Source organism: Diabrotica undecimpunctata, chromosome 6 (genome assembly GCF_040954645.1).
Source record: "Diabrotica undecimpunctata isolate CICGRU chromosome 6, icDiaUnde3, whole genome shotgun sequence".
In the NCBI taxonomy this organism is placed as follows: domain Eukaryota; kingdom Metazoa; phylum Arthropoda; class Insecta; order Coleoptera; family Chrysomelidae; genus Diabrotica; species Diabrotica undecimpunctata.
Window position 1 is genome coordinate 33,711,135 of NC_092808.1, and position 14,216 is coordinate 33,725,350.

Sequence of the window (14,216 nt, forward strand, 5' to 3'; positions counted from 1 at the left end):
TTTATACTTACTTTAATGTAACTAATAGAGGGCGCCACATATGCCACATGGATGGCATAAATTTGCGCTTAACTTTTTTGCTGCTTAAGTTAGCTCTATTTGTGTTAAAAAATATTTAAGATACATTATTTTTACAAAGAAAAGGTATACTTGTTAGTAACCTGAAAATTAAACCGTTTTCGAGATAATCGCATTTTATAAGTCAGCTGCACAATAATTCTTAGTTTGATATTTGTGCGGTCAAGCACTGAATACCTGTAGATAAGCATAATTCATAGTTTATTCTTATTAAAACAACTCAAAGATGGTAATGTATTATCACAAAATGATACATTGAGCAGTGTAGGGTTAACTCACAGTGGTAAGGTGGCAATTTAAGCACATATCTACATGATGATTTAATGATTTCATCTATTTTTTTTTGCATTCAATCTTGAATATCAGTTTTTTGCATAGCATCTGTTGGTATTTTTTATATGTTCTGTTATGGTAGGACGCGTTATATGACACTGCATTTTTGGCTAGAGTTGGCAGAACGCTTTACAACCAGTCTTCAAAGAGGTTGGAATTATTCATGTCTTCGTAGCTATTTTGAGGAAGATTTCCGAAATCGAAATCGAAGCGCCAAAATGAACTGTTGTTATTTCACAGTAAAACTAATAAATTTTATTAGAAGGTTACACGAACTCCCCTTTACCTATTGATTTCATTGTCTTTTCTGCTTCTTATTTTTTTGCTTACCTAGCGTCTTATAAACCTTCCACTCAATACATGGTTTTAAATTCTCTCATGCTGGGCAACTTTAACCTACGGATGAGTCGCAATAGTTCTCTTAGGTTGAGTGGAATGGTGGTTAAGAGCCCACTCATATTGAACAGAACTAAACTAGTCTTTTGCGCTGCGGTATAGAGATATGAATATTACAAAATAACATTCTTGATTTTTAGGAACGCACTGTTAGCGATTTCAATCCAGCTCTTGATTAATCACTTCTTCTTCTTCTTATTTCGGTGTCATATTTAGTCCCCTAACGTTGGCAATTGCATTGACGAATTACAGTTCACGGTGGTCAGTTATTCGAAATGGTTGTTCGGCACTGCGTATTCCACGCCAATCACGAATATTCTTGAACCACGACATCCGCATTCCTCTCGGCCCTCGATTTTACCTTTCATGATACTTACTATACTCAAAATACTCACAGTTATTTATACTTATCAACCCCTAGTTGTTGTTCATTTATATAGATTACTAGATTTTGTAACTTTTTATTGTCATCATCTCGGATTTTCTTGTATTTATTTTTATCCCTTCAGAGTTAGATCATAAATACAAAATATTTAATTTTTAAGTTCGTTCTTTAATTGATAAATATACGCCAGATTTTGATATTAAAATTAATTCTGGAGCAAGCTTCATTGTAAAATTTGCAGCTGGTAATAACTCATAATGCCGTAAAATTTTAGACACCACACTCTTTAATTCTAACATGGCAAACTTTTGACCTAAAATAAAAAATATAAAGTAAAATAAAATTTATAGACAAAATACTTTTACCTATGCAATTTCTTGCTCCAGCGCTGAAAGGTATATACGTATAGGGATGTTTACCGGACATTGTTTCGAATCTCTCGGGTATAAATTTAAGTGGTTCTCGGAAATATGCTGGATTTCGATGACATATAAATGGAAACATAGTTATTTCCTGTCCCTTTGGGAATACAATATTGCCTGAAAAATAAATAAGTGAAAATAAATTCAATTGATAAAAATAATTAAAATATAAAATTAAAATTGAAGTTTTATAAAAAATATACCATGAGAATTTTAGTGTTTTGCAACCATAGCGGAATATATTATTTTTGTTTTATCACATATAAATGAAGAGCTTAATGTGAAACAATGACAAGCCTCAAAAAGGCAAAAGTGAGATATTTGACTTTTAATGTTAAAAATAATATTATAAAATCCAGTAACAACTTTTGTTGTTTTAATTTAGATATGTGGGTGTATGTTGCGCTATGGAACTATATTTATAACAATATTAATAAAATTACTCCAAAGTTGAGATAAAAACAGTCTTTATTAAAAAAATGTGGCTTGTTACATTATTACATTAGTGATAAGTACCCAAAATCTTATTTAATCAACCAACTCGGCGACCTCATCAGCAACATCAGGGCTGACATCCTCTCGTAAACTCTTGTAGAATGGATGATACACTGAAGGTATGTAGGGTAATAATGATCTTACATTTTCGAGTTTCTTTTTTGCAATCCGAATGTGCTCAATATACTTCTGTTTTAAAGCAGATACAGTAAGCACATTAGGACGTCCCTTCTTGACAACACTAACGGGGTTGTAGGTACCATTCACAGAATGTTTAACGTAAAATGCTTGTCTGTTATCACTCCTGAACAAAAAGGAAAAAACATTGGAAAAATCCAAAGATTGCTGGTCATCAGTGCGAGTACTCTTTTTAACGTTCTCTAAGAGTGGTTGTACATTGAGGAAATCTTCCTGCTTCATAACAGTTAAGTTGAAGGGCTTCTTTTTATTAGATTCTTTTATAATTTTTTGCCATTCCTCAGGAGAGTACACAAGCGGAGCATACTTTCTATGTCGTTTTTCTATAAGAGCAAAATCCCTGTCGGAGGGAAGGTGAGTGTGTCCGCTGACTAAAAAATGGTGTGTAATAGACTTAAACTTTTGTTCCTTCACTAACTGGAACCATAAAGACATTAAAAGCCAGTTTTTGTTTTGCCCGGGACAATTATCCGTGAAGAAAACGAGATGCTCTACTTCACCTATCTTTGAGCTTAAAAATTTTATGAGTATTGATGCAATTTCATCACTTCCTCTTTTTGCAATGTTTTCTGTCCAGACAAACATATGACCAGCGTCTTTCGTACAATCATGGATTCCTAGATTATACATCCAGATTTTCCTGCAATAAAATGCAGGACCAGTGGTTAATTTGGGAATCGGTAACGCTTGCTGCAAGTCAAACGATATAACACATGTCCTGTTATCAATTTTGGACTGGACTGTTTCGCTCTTCAGTAGTTGTTGCATTGCCTGAGCCTTACACTTGTGCAAGTTAAGTCTTGTTGTTAATTCGCTATAATCATTTTTTTCTAATTTTGCTGACTCTATTTGGATATTAATTTCGTCGCATGTCTTGCAAGTATCTGATTTTGGCAGCTTGAATCCAATATTATACTCGGTACAAAATATTTTACGGTAAGTATGCTCCTTGACTGGTTCAATTCCCATTTCTGTACACCAAAGGACATATCGATCCAAATAGAGACTGGCTATACTCATGTTATGATCCAGATAAACTTTATTCATGTTCTTGTGTCGACTGTAGTGACTTTGATACTTTGGAATCGAATGTATGTGGTTTTTAACACTTAGTATTTCAGAATCAGATATTTTGTTCACACGGTTTGTATGCTTTCCTCTGTTGTCTCTTTCTGGCACTAGATTTCCTTCTATCTTCTTGTGAACAATGTTATTTACTCTGCCCTTAGAAGCTTTAAGTCCGTGGATATTGAAAAATTCTGTTTTACAGACACGTGTAGTTTCACCATTAACATTAATGGAGTAGACTGCATTGCTCTTTCTATGCGATTCTTGATGTTTTTTCTTCTTTCGGTAGGACCTTTTCTTCTTAACAATATCTATACATCCGAATAAGTAGCTATTTTGTAACTCCCATGAACCGAGGTTCCAGAATTCGTTAAAAATATTGCTCTCGTGGCCCTGAAGCTTTTCCCTACACTTCACTTCATTGCTTTGTCTCCATCGACTTGTTGGAGTTTTGTCGGGTGTGTTTGGTTTTGTCCTTTTTCTTAACGGACCTTGTTCATTATCCTACAACAAAATGCAATAATATAACAAGCCATGTCACAAGCCACTACAATCATACTTTAATCTTTAATGGTAATAATATGACAAGTCAGGATCACGGTCACTGTCATCGAATGTCGACTGAACTTCAGTATTTGTCCTACTAGAATCGTCAGAACTCACAGAAATATCTGAATCGCTTTCGCCCATGTTCGCCATTTTGATGTGGCTTGTCATTATGTCGAGTAGATACTAAGACAAACTAGATCTATGCAACACTGTTACCATAGGTTTGTCGCGTCATCTATTAACGACGAGCTGAAATAAATTTTTAGTGGCTTGTTATACTATTACTTTAACCGATCATAGCACTAACTCTTTTTGAACTCATGTGTGGCTTGTCATTGTTTCACATTAAGCTCTTCAAATATATTAAGGCTTAAGCTACAAGTTCCAATATACTGCCTCTCAATTTATCTGGCATTTGTCCCACATTCATAATTGTCTCATAACAAACCTGTTAGCTTACTTCTTCCTGTCTCTCCTAAAGCTGTTTAACAATTGTTTTTATGGGCTGGACGCAGATCTTAGACCCATTGTCTTTACCGTATCAGTTTCCTCCTAGTGAGGTTAATAAAGATTTATCCATATTCAGGATTGCCTCCATTTAAGATGCCCCGTCTGCTTAATAAAGCCGGCAATCGACTCAAAGCAGTTAGTTGATTTCCTAACAAGATTGAGACGACAGACTCCTTAGTCTGACGATAATCGGTCCTTCCATTCCATTGTGCCAGGAGTTGATCTAGGAAAAACTTCCGTATATCATTTTTACATTTCTGATACGAAGCTGGGTAAAAAGATCAGGTCTGTAATACACCTGCTCTGTACCTTTATTAGCTGCTTCATCGATAGCGTCATTCCCCCAATACTATAATGCCCAGGTACCCATCTAATAGCTACTTTGTCATATTTAGCATACAACTCATTCAGTGCTTTAAAACAGGTTGTTATACAACTCTATCGTTTGATAGGATTTAAGAATGCTTTCAGAGCAGATTGGCTGTCTGAGTTCATAATTATATCATGATTCTGAACTCCAACTTTGATCGTTGTCACTACCGCGTCATGCAGGGCCAATGTGTCCGCTTGAAAAACAGTAACATGTTTATTAAGGTAAAAGCTAGACATATAAAGGAAGATTCCCATTCACGAAGATCATACCTTATCATACGGTTTTCTTAGTTCTCGAGCTATCCGTATAACATATGACCATGCCTCTCGTACCTTTTGATACCCACAACACATTCTCATACTCCACTTTTACTTCAAATCTACTATTAAAGATCCAGACCGACGTATGGGAGTCTATCGACATCGCCGGTATGGGAAGCACACACTTACCTTCGTCACATATATCTTCACGGCTAAGAAGTCTACCTTTCCTATCAACCAGTCTCTTCCCAGTCCATGTTCCAGATTTTTCATCCAATACATGGATTTATATACTTCTGCTTTGAGATAAAAATATCTATAAGCGGTATCATCATCATAATTCTGGCTTTACAACACTGTGTGGGTTCTAGCCTCCTCAATAATTTCTCTCTTGTCGACCCTATCTATCGCCTTCCTCCGCCAAGCATTTATTCCCATATTTCTCTTGTTTTGAGTCTTCCTCTTCTTCTCTGACCAATGGGTCTATTAAGGAGCAGTTTTCTAGTTAGGTCATTTTATTCCATTCGCTTACATGCTTACCTCAAACGTCCTATCATAATATATTTTACAATATCAAGTTCCTAATACTCGTATTTTCTATAAAGTTCGAAGTTGAATCGTCTTCTCCATACTTCAGTCTCATTCACCGCTCCATAGATTTGACTTTGTACTTTATTTTCGAAACATCCTTACATGTTTTCATTACTTTTTAGGTCATTACATTTCATTACATTCATTACATAGAGTCCAGGTCTCTAAACCATACATTAGGACTGGGCGTATTAATGTTTTGTAGAGTTTTACCTTTGTATTTCTCGATATAACTGAGGATTGATTTCAGAAGTAGAATGAGCCCAAAATAACAAATGTATTCAGTGTTCTCAAGCACTTTCATGAATACAAATTCATTAACTGCTTCGATAACACCATTTTCTATAAGAAGCATTTTCATGTAGATGTGACGAAGAAGAACCGACATTATAAACCAAACATTCTTTTTTTATAACCTTCAATTTTTATAAGACATTAACATTTAATAAAAAACATATATATATATATATATATATATATATATATATATATATATATATATATATATTATATATATATATACATATATATACACATATATTTATATATATATATATATATATATATATATATATATATATATATATATAATATAAAATAATAATATGAAAAGTTTACAAGATGTTACGTGTGGTCTGTACTTTTGTATGGATGTGAAACTTGGACTTTAAACACCGATATCATGAATAAAATCGAGGCGTTTGAGATGTGGTTTTATCGAAGATACTTAAAATTCCATGGACTAGCAGAACTAGAAACGAAGAAGTTCTTCGAAGAATGGGACATCAACGAACTCTATTAAATATTATTAAGAGGCGGAAACTAGAATATCTTGGACATATAATCAGAGGACCAAGATATGAGTTCCTTCGGCTAATTCTCAACGGTAAAATCGAAGGAAAGAAATGGATAGGACGGAAGAAACTCTCTTGGTTGAGGAATTTGCGGCAGTGGACAGGTTTGACAGCGGACCAATTGCTACACGTAGCGCAAGACCGAGATCAGTATAAAAATATTATAAGCATGGTAGTCGCCGACGTTCCGTAGGGATATGACACTCTAAGAAGAAGATATATTTAGGGATTCTACAGTATTCACTGCCTTCCCTCGCTCAACCGTTTCCATCTCTCTCTGTTGTTCCATTCTTCATCGTTTAGTCCTCTCTTACTCATGGCGTCGTCTACTTCGTTCCTCCAGGATTTTCGGGGTCGTACTCTTTTCCTCCTTCCTATGGGGCTCCATTCGGTTATTCTCTTTATCCATCTGCTGTCGCTAGTTCTTCTTACATGTCCATACCACTTTAGTCTTTTTTGTTCTATATATGTTAGTATGTCTGTTTCTATTGATGTTCTTTGCTTTTAAAAAACTTATTTTTGACTAATTCTCAAATCTCATAAAAAAATATTTACTTTCATAAAAAATTAGTAAAAGACAAAAGTTGCTAAAAATTGGTTAGTATATTCATTCCCGGCGTAATTTTTAATAAAAAAAATTTTTAGAAAATTATGCGGGAAAATGGTCATTGACTGGACTAGAGATGGATTGAGCCTCCATTTAGCTATTCAGGGCGGTAGTAAGAAAGATAATTGATGGTACCAAAATGTATTGATGGTAGCAAAAAAAAAAGAAGAACAACGTCAGTAACCGGGATACCACATACGAACGACACTCAGAGTTTGCGGCAAGGTTAGCCGTGGATCAGAAATTTAAATTTAAAAAAAAGTTCAAAAGCTATTTAATGATGAAAGAGAAGAACTATCATTAGAAACCACAGAGGATACCGAACAACCAATATTACGAGAAGAAGTCATCTATGCCATTAAAAACACAAAAGAGGACAAAGCTACCGAACCAGGTGATGTGCCCATCGAATTATTAAAACTCATTGATGAAGATGTTATTGATGTAATGGTTGAACACTTTAATCTAATATATCAGACTGCCAGAATCTGCAGACAATAGCTGCAATCGACCTTTGTGGCAATACCCAAAAAATCAAGTGCCATATCTTGCTCAGATCACAGAACAATAGCTTTAATAAGTCACACACTTAAAACATTTTTGAAAATAATACACCGCAGAATTATTAAAACTCTTGAATATGAAATTAGTGACACACAATTTGGCTTTAGAAATGATATGGACACACGAGATGCTTTGTTTGGCTTGAATGTGCTGGCCCAGAAATGCATGGATATAAATCAGGAAATGTACTTATGTTTTGTTGATTTTAAAAAGGCATTTGATCAGGTTCAACATAAAAAGCTTGTAGATATATCAAAAAGCAAAAATATTGACAGTCGTGATATGAGAACAAACAGAACACCCGAGATATCAAAATAAAAAGAGGAGTCCGCCAGGATTGCGTACTGTCACCACTACTCTTCAATGTCTACAGTGAGGTGGTATTTCGAGAAGCGCTCTCAGATTCAATAAAAAGTATATCTATCAATGGAGAAGTTTTGAATAACTTGCGTTTTGTAGACGATACAGTAATAATGACGGAAACAACAATGATTTACAGAACGTAATGCAGCGACTTAATGAATACTGTCATGAATACGGACTAAGGATGAATTTGAAAAAACTAAATGCATGATCATGACTAAATCAGCAGATGCAAACATCCAATTGATTGTTGAGGATACTGTAATTGAGAGTGTGGTACCTACAAATACTTAGGAACATGGATAACATCAAATGTAGACCAAACCAAAGGAATTAAGACACGTATTGAAATAGCACGTGCATCATTCGTTAAACTTTTTTCGTTAAAGTTTCTTTGTTTTCTGGATATAAGGTTAGGACTACGCCTAAGAATGCTTCGGAGTTAGGTATTCACTACTCTTCTTTATGGTTTGGAAGCATGGACATTAAAACAAGTGCATCTAAATGAGTTGGCTGATTTTGAATTTTAGTGTTACAGAAGAATCCTGCGAATATCATGGACTCAAAGAATGTCAAACGCAGAAGTTACTAGAAGAATAGGAAATGAAGCTGAAATAATATTGACTATCAAAAGAAGAAAACTTGAGTACTTAGACCATATTATGAGAGGGCAAAGATACTCATTATTGCAGCTTATTATGTAAGGCAAAATTCGAGGAAAGCGAAATGTGGGAAGACGAAGAATATCGAGGCTTAAGAGCATAAGGGAATAGTTTGAATGCAGTAGTGCAGAACTATTTAGAGTGGCAGTCCACAGGGTCCACATAGCCATGATGATTTCCAACCTTCGATAGAATATGGAATTTAAAGAAAAAAGTTCGTTTGTTCTAAAGCGGCTAGCTCTATTGGTTGGTGAAAATCTAGCTTAGGTCCCAGTCTGCTATTAATTATTTTCATAAAGAGCATACATAAATAAGATAACATGCTGATAGGTCTATAGTTTCCAATTTCTGTTACATCTCCTTTTTATGCAATATTATCATAATGTCACTATTCCATTTTTCTGGTATAATTCTTTGAAAGAGGCAGGCATTAAAAAGAGTTAATGACGCATTCGCCTCCTAGTTTTATCATTTCACCTACAATCCCATCTTCTCCAGGTGTTTTGTTGTTCTCCGTACCTTTTAACGCTGATTTCCTCTTTGGTTTTATCTGGTTCCTCTGATTCTTTATCCTTGAACCAGGGAAATTTGATAACTATAAATAAATATATATATATATATATATATATATATATATATATATATATATATATATATATATATATATATATATATATATATTGTTATGATATGTAAAATCGAGAAAAATATTGGTTTGTTTAAAAATATTTCAAAGTTCAAAAACATTAAAAGAATTCAGATAAGTAGGATAATATCCAACAAACATTTCGGAGAAGGAAAGTTATTGAATTCAGTTTATCGAGAGGAGAAAGGCTATCATAATTTGAATGATTTGTGCTTTTGAAGGAGATCATTAAGGACGATATACTTGCAACAATCTGTTGTAAGATTGCTGATTACATAGGGAGCGGTTGAGAGGAGATAATACAGTCTACAAGGAACAAGGATTTGGACCACTCATCATCAGAGAGAGATATTTTTTGTTGTTCTGAAGTTTTTTTTTTCTTTTATTGATAACACAATTTTTACACGTAATTTAGAAAGGATATAAATATTTTGATTAGGAGAGTTAGAATAGTTTGGATTTTGAGTTTTCAATTAATATTGTTTGTACCATTAATTTTGATTGTTCACGTACGGAGAACAAAATTTTGAGAATCCTTATATGAGATTTGTTTATTGAAAACTTTTGAGTGTGAATTATTTCATTATTTTTTTTTCAATACATAGTGTTAGATTATATGTGTTTTTTATTATTCCGGTATTCTCTGGACCTTACCTTTCACATGTAATAGCATAGATATTGAAGCACGAATTTTAACCCTGAGATAAAAGAATTAAAAATTGTGATAGAGTCATAATCACATCATTGAAATAATTTTAATTAATTAAAAAAATTAATTAGCTAATTATTGCTTGGCGCACCAAGACTTTAAATATCACAATAATATATATATATATATATATATATATATATATATATATATATATATATATATATATATATATATATATACAGAGATTAAAACAAATCTCAAACAGAAAAAAAATGCTGGCTTGTTGTTTTTACAGAACTACAAAATCTCTTAAGAATGTATTTTAAAATACTACTCAGAACACTTAAATAGCTTTACGTTTTATCGTTTAAAATTTGTACGAGTATAAAATATACTCTCAATAACTATTGCTTAATATATGAATAGATTTAACAAATCTTACTCCATTCAAATTCCTCATCTACGATTCTGCCAAACATCGGTACGGGGGGAAACAATCTTAGAGTTTCTTTTATTACTAGTTCCAAGTATTTCATATCGTTTAGATTGGCCATAGTGGGTTTTGCATTTTTTAAATCACTGAACATATTTTTTTGTTCGTTAATGGCTTTTTCCTACAATAAAAACACATTGTTTTTGACATACACAATGCCTTAAAATGAAAATTTAGATTGTCAACATACAAATAATTAATTATTTGCACTACAATTAAAAAGCAATTTGTACAAATTGAAAGATGGTCAAGAAAGAATGATAAATAAGCATTTAAATAAAATTATTGATATAAAAGTGAATATTGACACCATCAGATAAGCAGGCAGTAGCGCAAAATCATGTCACGATGCTGTCTTCGTAGTTACGCAAATACTAGAGAAATCTATAGAAACCAATAAATGAGTCTATTTATAAAGCAACTAGTAAAAATCCTAAGATTTCTACTACATGTTCGAAACCAAAATTCAGATTTTTACGCAAATCTGTGCCCTCTACGATATACAAAGCAAATAGACCAGAAAATAAATTGATATGGGGAATCTAAAATTGCATACCACATCATATCGCTTCATCTGAGGAAGAACCTTTCATGAACTGGCTTCTAATACTCAAAATACGAGTAAATAAAGATATAGAAAAGACAGTTAAGACTTGATTTCATGTATAGTGCTTCTACAATTTGCTTATACGTATTTCGTCCTATTTAAGACTCACCAGAGCACCTCAGTAGGAAGCCCTTCCCTAGGACTTCCTACAAATTATGCGACGTAGTATCATCATCAAATGCAGGACAATTATTCCATGTGGCAGAAGATTGAGAAGCATTCGCAATGGCGATCGCCAACATCGAATAACTCTGATATGGCACGTGAAGAAGAAGATATCATCATCATTATCATGCTTAGCGTCTTCTGTCGATTCTGGTGGAGCCTTCCTTACATAGTCGTTCTTCGTTTCCGCCAACGATTGTCTAATATTCGTTTTTCTCTGCCATGTTGTATCTGCTTATTTTTTTATGTCATCTTAAGTTTGGATGTCTTCTTGGTCTCATGACGCCTCTTGAATACCACAAATCTGTGGATTATTTTAGCGACCTCGATTTTTTGTCTAATCCATTCTATTCTTTTGCGATATCTCTTTGTTCTGCCCAGTATGCACCGCTTCATCGACCTTATCTTTAGTGTCCAAGTTTCGTAGCTGGAGCGGAATCGTGGATTTGAAAATAACTGCATTTTTACCAAAAGATGCCCAAGCCATTATTAGCGATCAGAATGACTTCATCTGCAAATCTTAGATAGCTGAGGTATTCTCCATCAATGGATAGGCCTTTGGTCTACCAGTTCATTTGCTGAATATATTTTCTAGGGTTGCAATGAAGGTCTTTGGGGATATTGCGTCTCCTGGTCGGATGCCTCTGATAGTGAAAAATTCTGGATTGATTTCATAAACTTTTGCCTTAGCTTATGCCTATCTGTATATATTTGCTCAAGTTTATTTGTACGGTTTATTAATGCCTTGGTTGATCAACACTTCTATTACTGCCTTGGGATATATAGAATTGAAAGCCTACTCGAAATCTATGAAGGTTAGGCTAGCGGTATTTCATATTCTTTAGCTCTACTCATTAGTTCTCGAAGCATATGGATATACTCCAGGATTCTAAATCCACTTCTCAAGCTAGCTTTCTTTCTTGGCTGAGCAGCATCTAATGCATTTGTTAATCTGCTGTTGATGATCTTTGTGAATATTTTGTATATGATTATTAGTAGACTTATAGGTCTGTAGTTTTTTTATATCTTCTTTGCTACCTTTCCTATGTATGAGAATTATGTTTTGTGTATCCAGTGGGCTGCTATGCATCTTGATTTTAGCCATTCCGTAAATATACCTACTAAGAATTTCCAGGTTTTTCTGCCAGCATATTTAAGCAGCCCAACTGTAATGCCATCTATTTTAGCTGCTTTACCGCTTTTTATTTTTGTAATTGTCGATTCCACATTTTCCGGAAGAACTTCTTGTACTTCTTGGATATTCTTGGTTGCTGGTTGATTATGTAAGTGTTTCAGAGGCTTTTCATAGTTTGCTGTAGAATTTAGTCATGAGTTGTATTATTTTATTTCGGTCTGTAATTATGGTGTTTTCGTTTGTTAGAGCACCGATTTGCTTCTTCCCAATTATTAATGCTTTTTAGTTTCTTATATTTTTTCCTGGTTTCGAATACATTTTCTACCAGTCTTTCTGTGACGTAGTAAATATACTGCAAAAAACCAAAAGTCATCAACCGCAAAAGTGATGTACCTTACTATAATTTTAAGTAAACCTCATGTTCAATGTACAAAATATAAATAGAATATAGAGATAATTGAAAGAAACTATATTTATAATATGAATAGATAATGGGCTAGAGATAGACAGATAGCATTGTTTTTAATCTCAGGGGTACATTAAATATTTCCTTAATCGTAATCAACGACATATATATATATATATATATATATATATATATATATATATATATATATATATATATATATATATATATATATATATATATATATATATATATATATATATATATATATATATATATATATATATATATATATATATATATATATATATATATATATATATATATATATATATATATATATATATATATATACATTATACAATAATATAGCGAAAATTTTTCGCACGGTGTGTAGTAATACTACTAAAATTCGTAATTTTTCATTCTACATCATTCAATTATTCTCTATTCTCTTATTAGTTATGGAAGGCAACAAAAAGAATGAAGAGACCAATTATTCATTCTCCTCCTATCAAGTTGGAAAACGGCAGTTGGGCTAGAAGTAACAAAAAAAAAGCAGAACGATTTGCAGATCATTTAGAAAGCACGTTCTAACCCAACGACAATGATGGTAAAGAACTGAGATAGGAAGAACCATTCCAAACTGAAGAAAGAATAACGTTGACATCATTTAGAGAAGTATAAACAGAGATAAAAGAGAATATAAATTCTAAGAAAGCTCCAGGATATGATCTTATAACAGGAGAACTATTAAAAAATCTACCAAGAAAAGCCATAGTTAAGCTGACACACCTAATAAATGCTGCTTTTAGATTGAGGTATGTTCACAGACTCTAAAAAGTAGCCGAAGTCATGATGATCGCCAAACTAGGTAAACCTCCTATCGACCAATATCACTCCTTCCGGTGATGTCAAAATTATTTGAAAAACTTCTATTGAAAAGATTAAAACCAATAATAGATAGAAAAAATCTTATACCAAATCATCAATTTGGTTTCAGAAATCAACATTCCACTATAGATCAAGTTCACAGAATAAAGAATATAATAGAAAAAATATTAGAAGAAAAATAAGTCTGCTCTACAATCTTCTTGGACGTAGCATAGGCGTTTGATAAAGTCTGGCATAAGAGTTTAAACTATAAACTAAGAACGTTCATGCCTAAACAGTATTCAGAAATCTTAGAATCATACATTACGAATAAATATTTCAGAGTAAAACAAGAAGAAGTGTACACCGACTTAAGGGAGATCAAAGCTGGCATGCCACAAGTGAGTGTCTTAGGTTCGGTTTTGTATCTATTGTATACGTGTGACATTCCAGAGCTAGAAAAAACACCATTGCCACCTTCGCAGATGATACAGCCATACTAGCGATAGGAAACTCTAGTGAAGAAGCGAC

The 14,216-nt window shown here is 33.2% G+C and overlaps 2 protein-coding genes across 4 annotated transcripts in view; one reads left to right on the forward strand and one right to left on the reverse strand.

Moving 5' to 3' along the window:
* The window catches only part of 7B2 (Secretogranin_V domain-containing protein 7B2), a 90,849-nt gene that overhangs the window by 35,431 nt on the left and 41,202 nt on the right, over positions 1 to 14,216 (forward strand). The gene's annotated exons all lie outside the window — the stretch shown is intronic.
* The window catches only part of LOC140443377 (cytochrome P450 4c3-like), a 30,773-nt gene continuing 17,744 nt past the window's right edge, over positions 1,188 to 14,216 (reverse strand). For both annotated transcript variants that reach the window (XM_072534608.1, XM_072534607.1), the window contains 3 exons: positions 10,449 to 10,620; positions 1,558 to 1,731; positions 1,188 to 1,505 (listed from right to left, as the gene is read on the reverse strand). In XM_072534608.1, the coding sequence (XP_072390709.1) occupies positions 1,348 to 1,505; positions 1,558 to 1,731; positions 10,449 to 10,620 (504 nt within the window). In that variant the 3' untranslated portion in view covers positions 1,188 to 1,347. The remainder of the gene's footprint in view (positions 1,506 to 1,557; positions 1,732 to 10,448; positions 10,621 to 14,216) is intronic.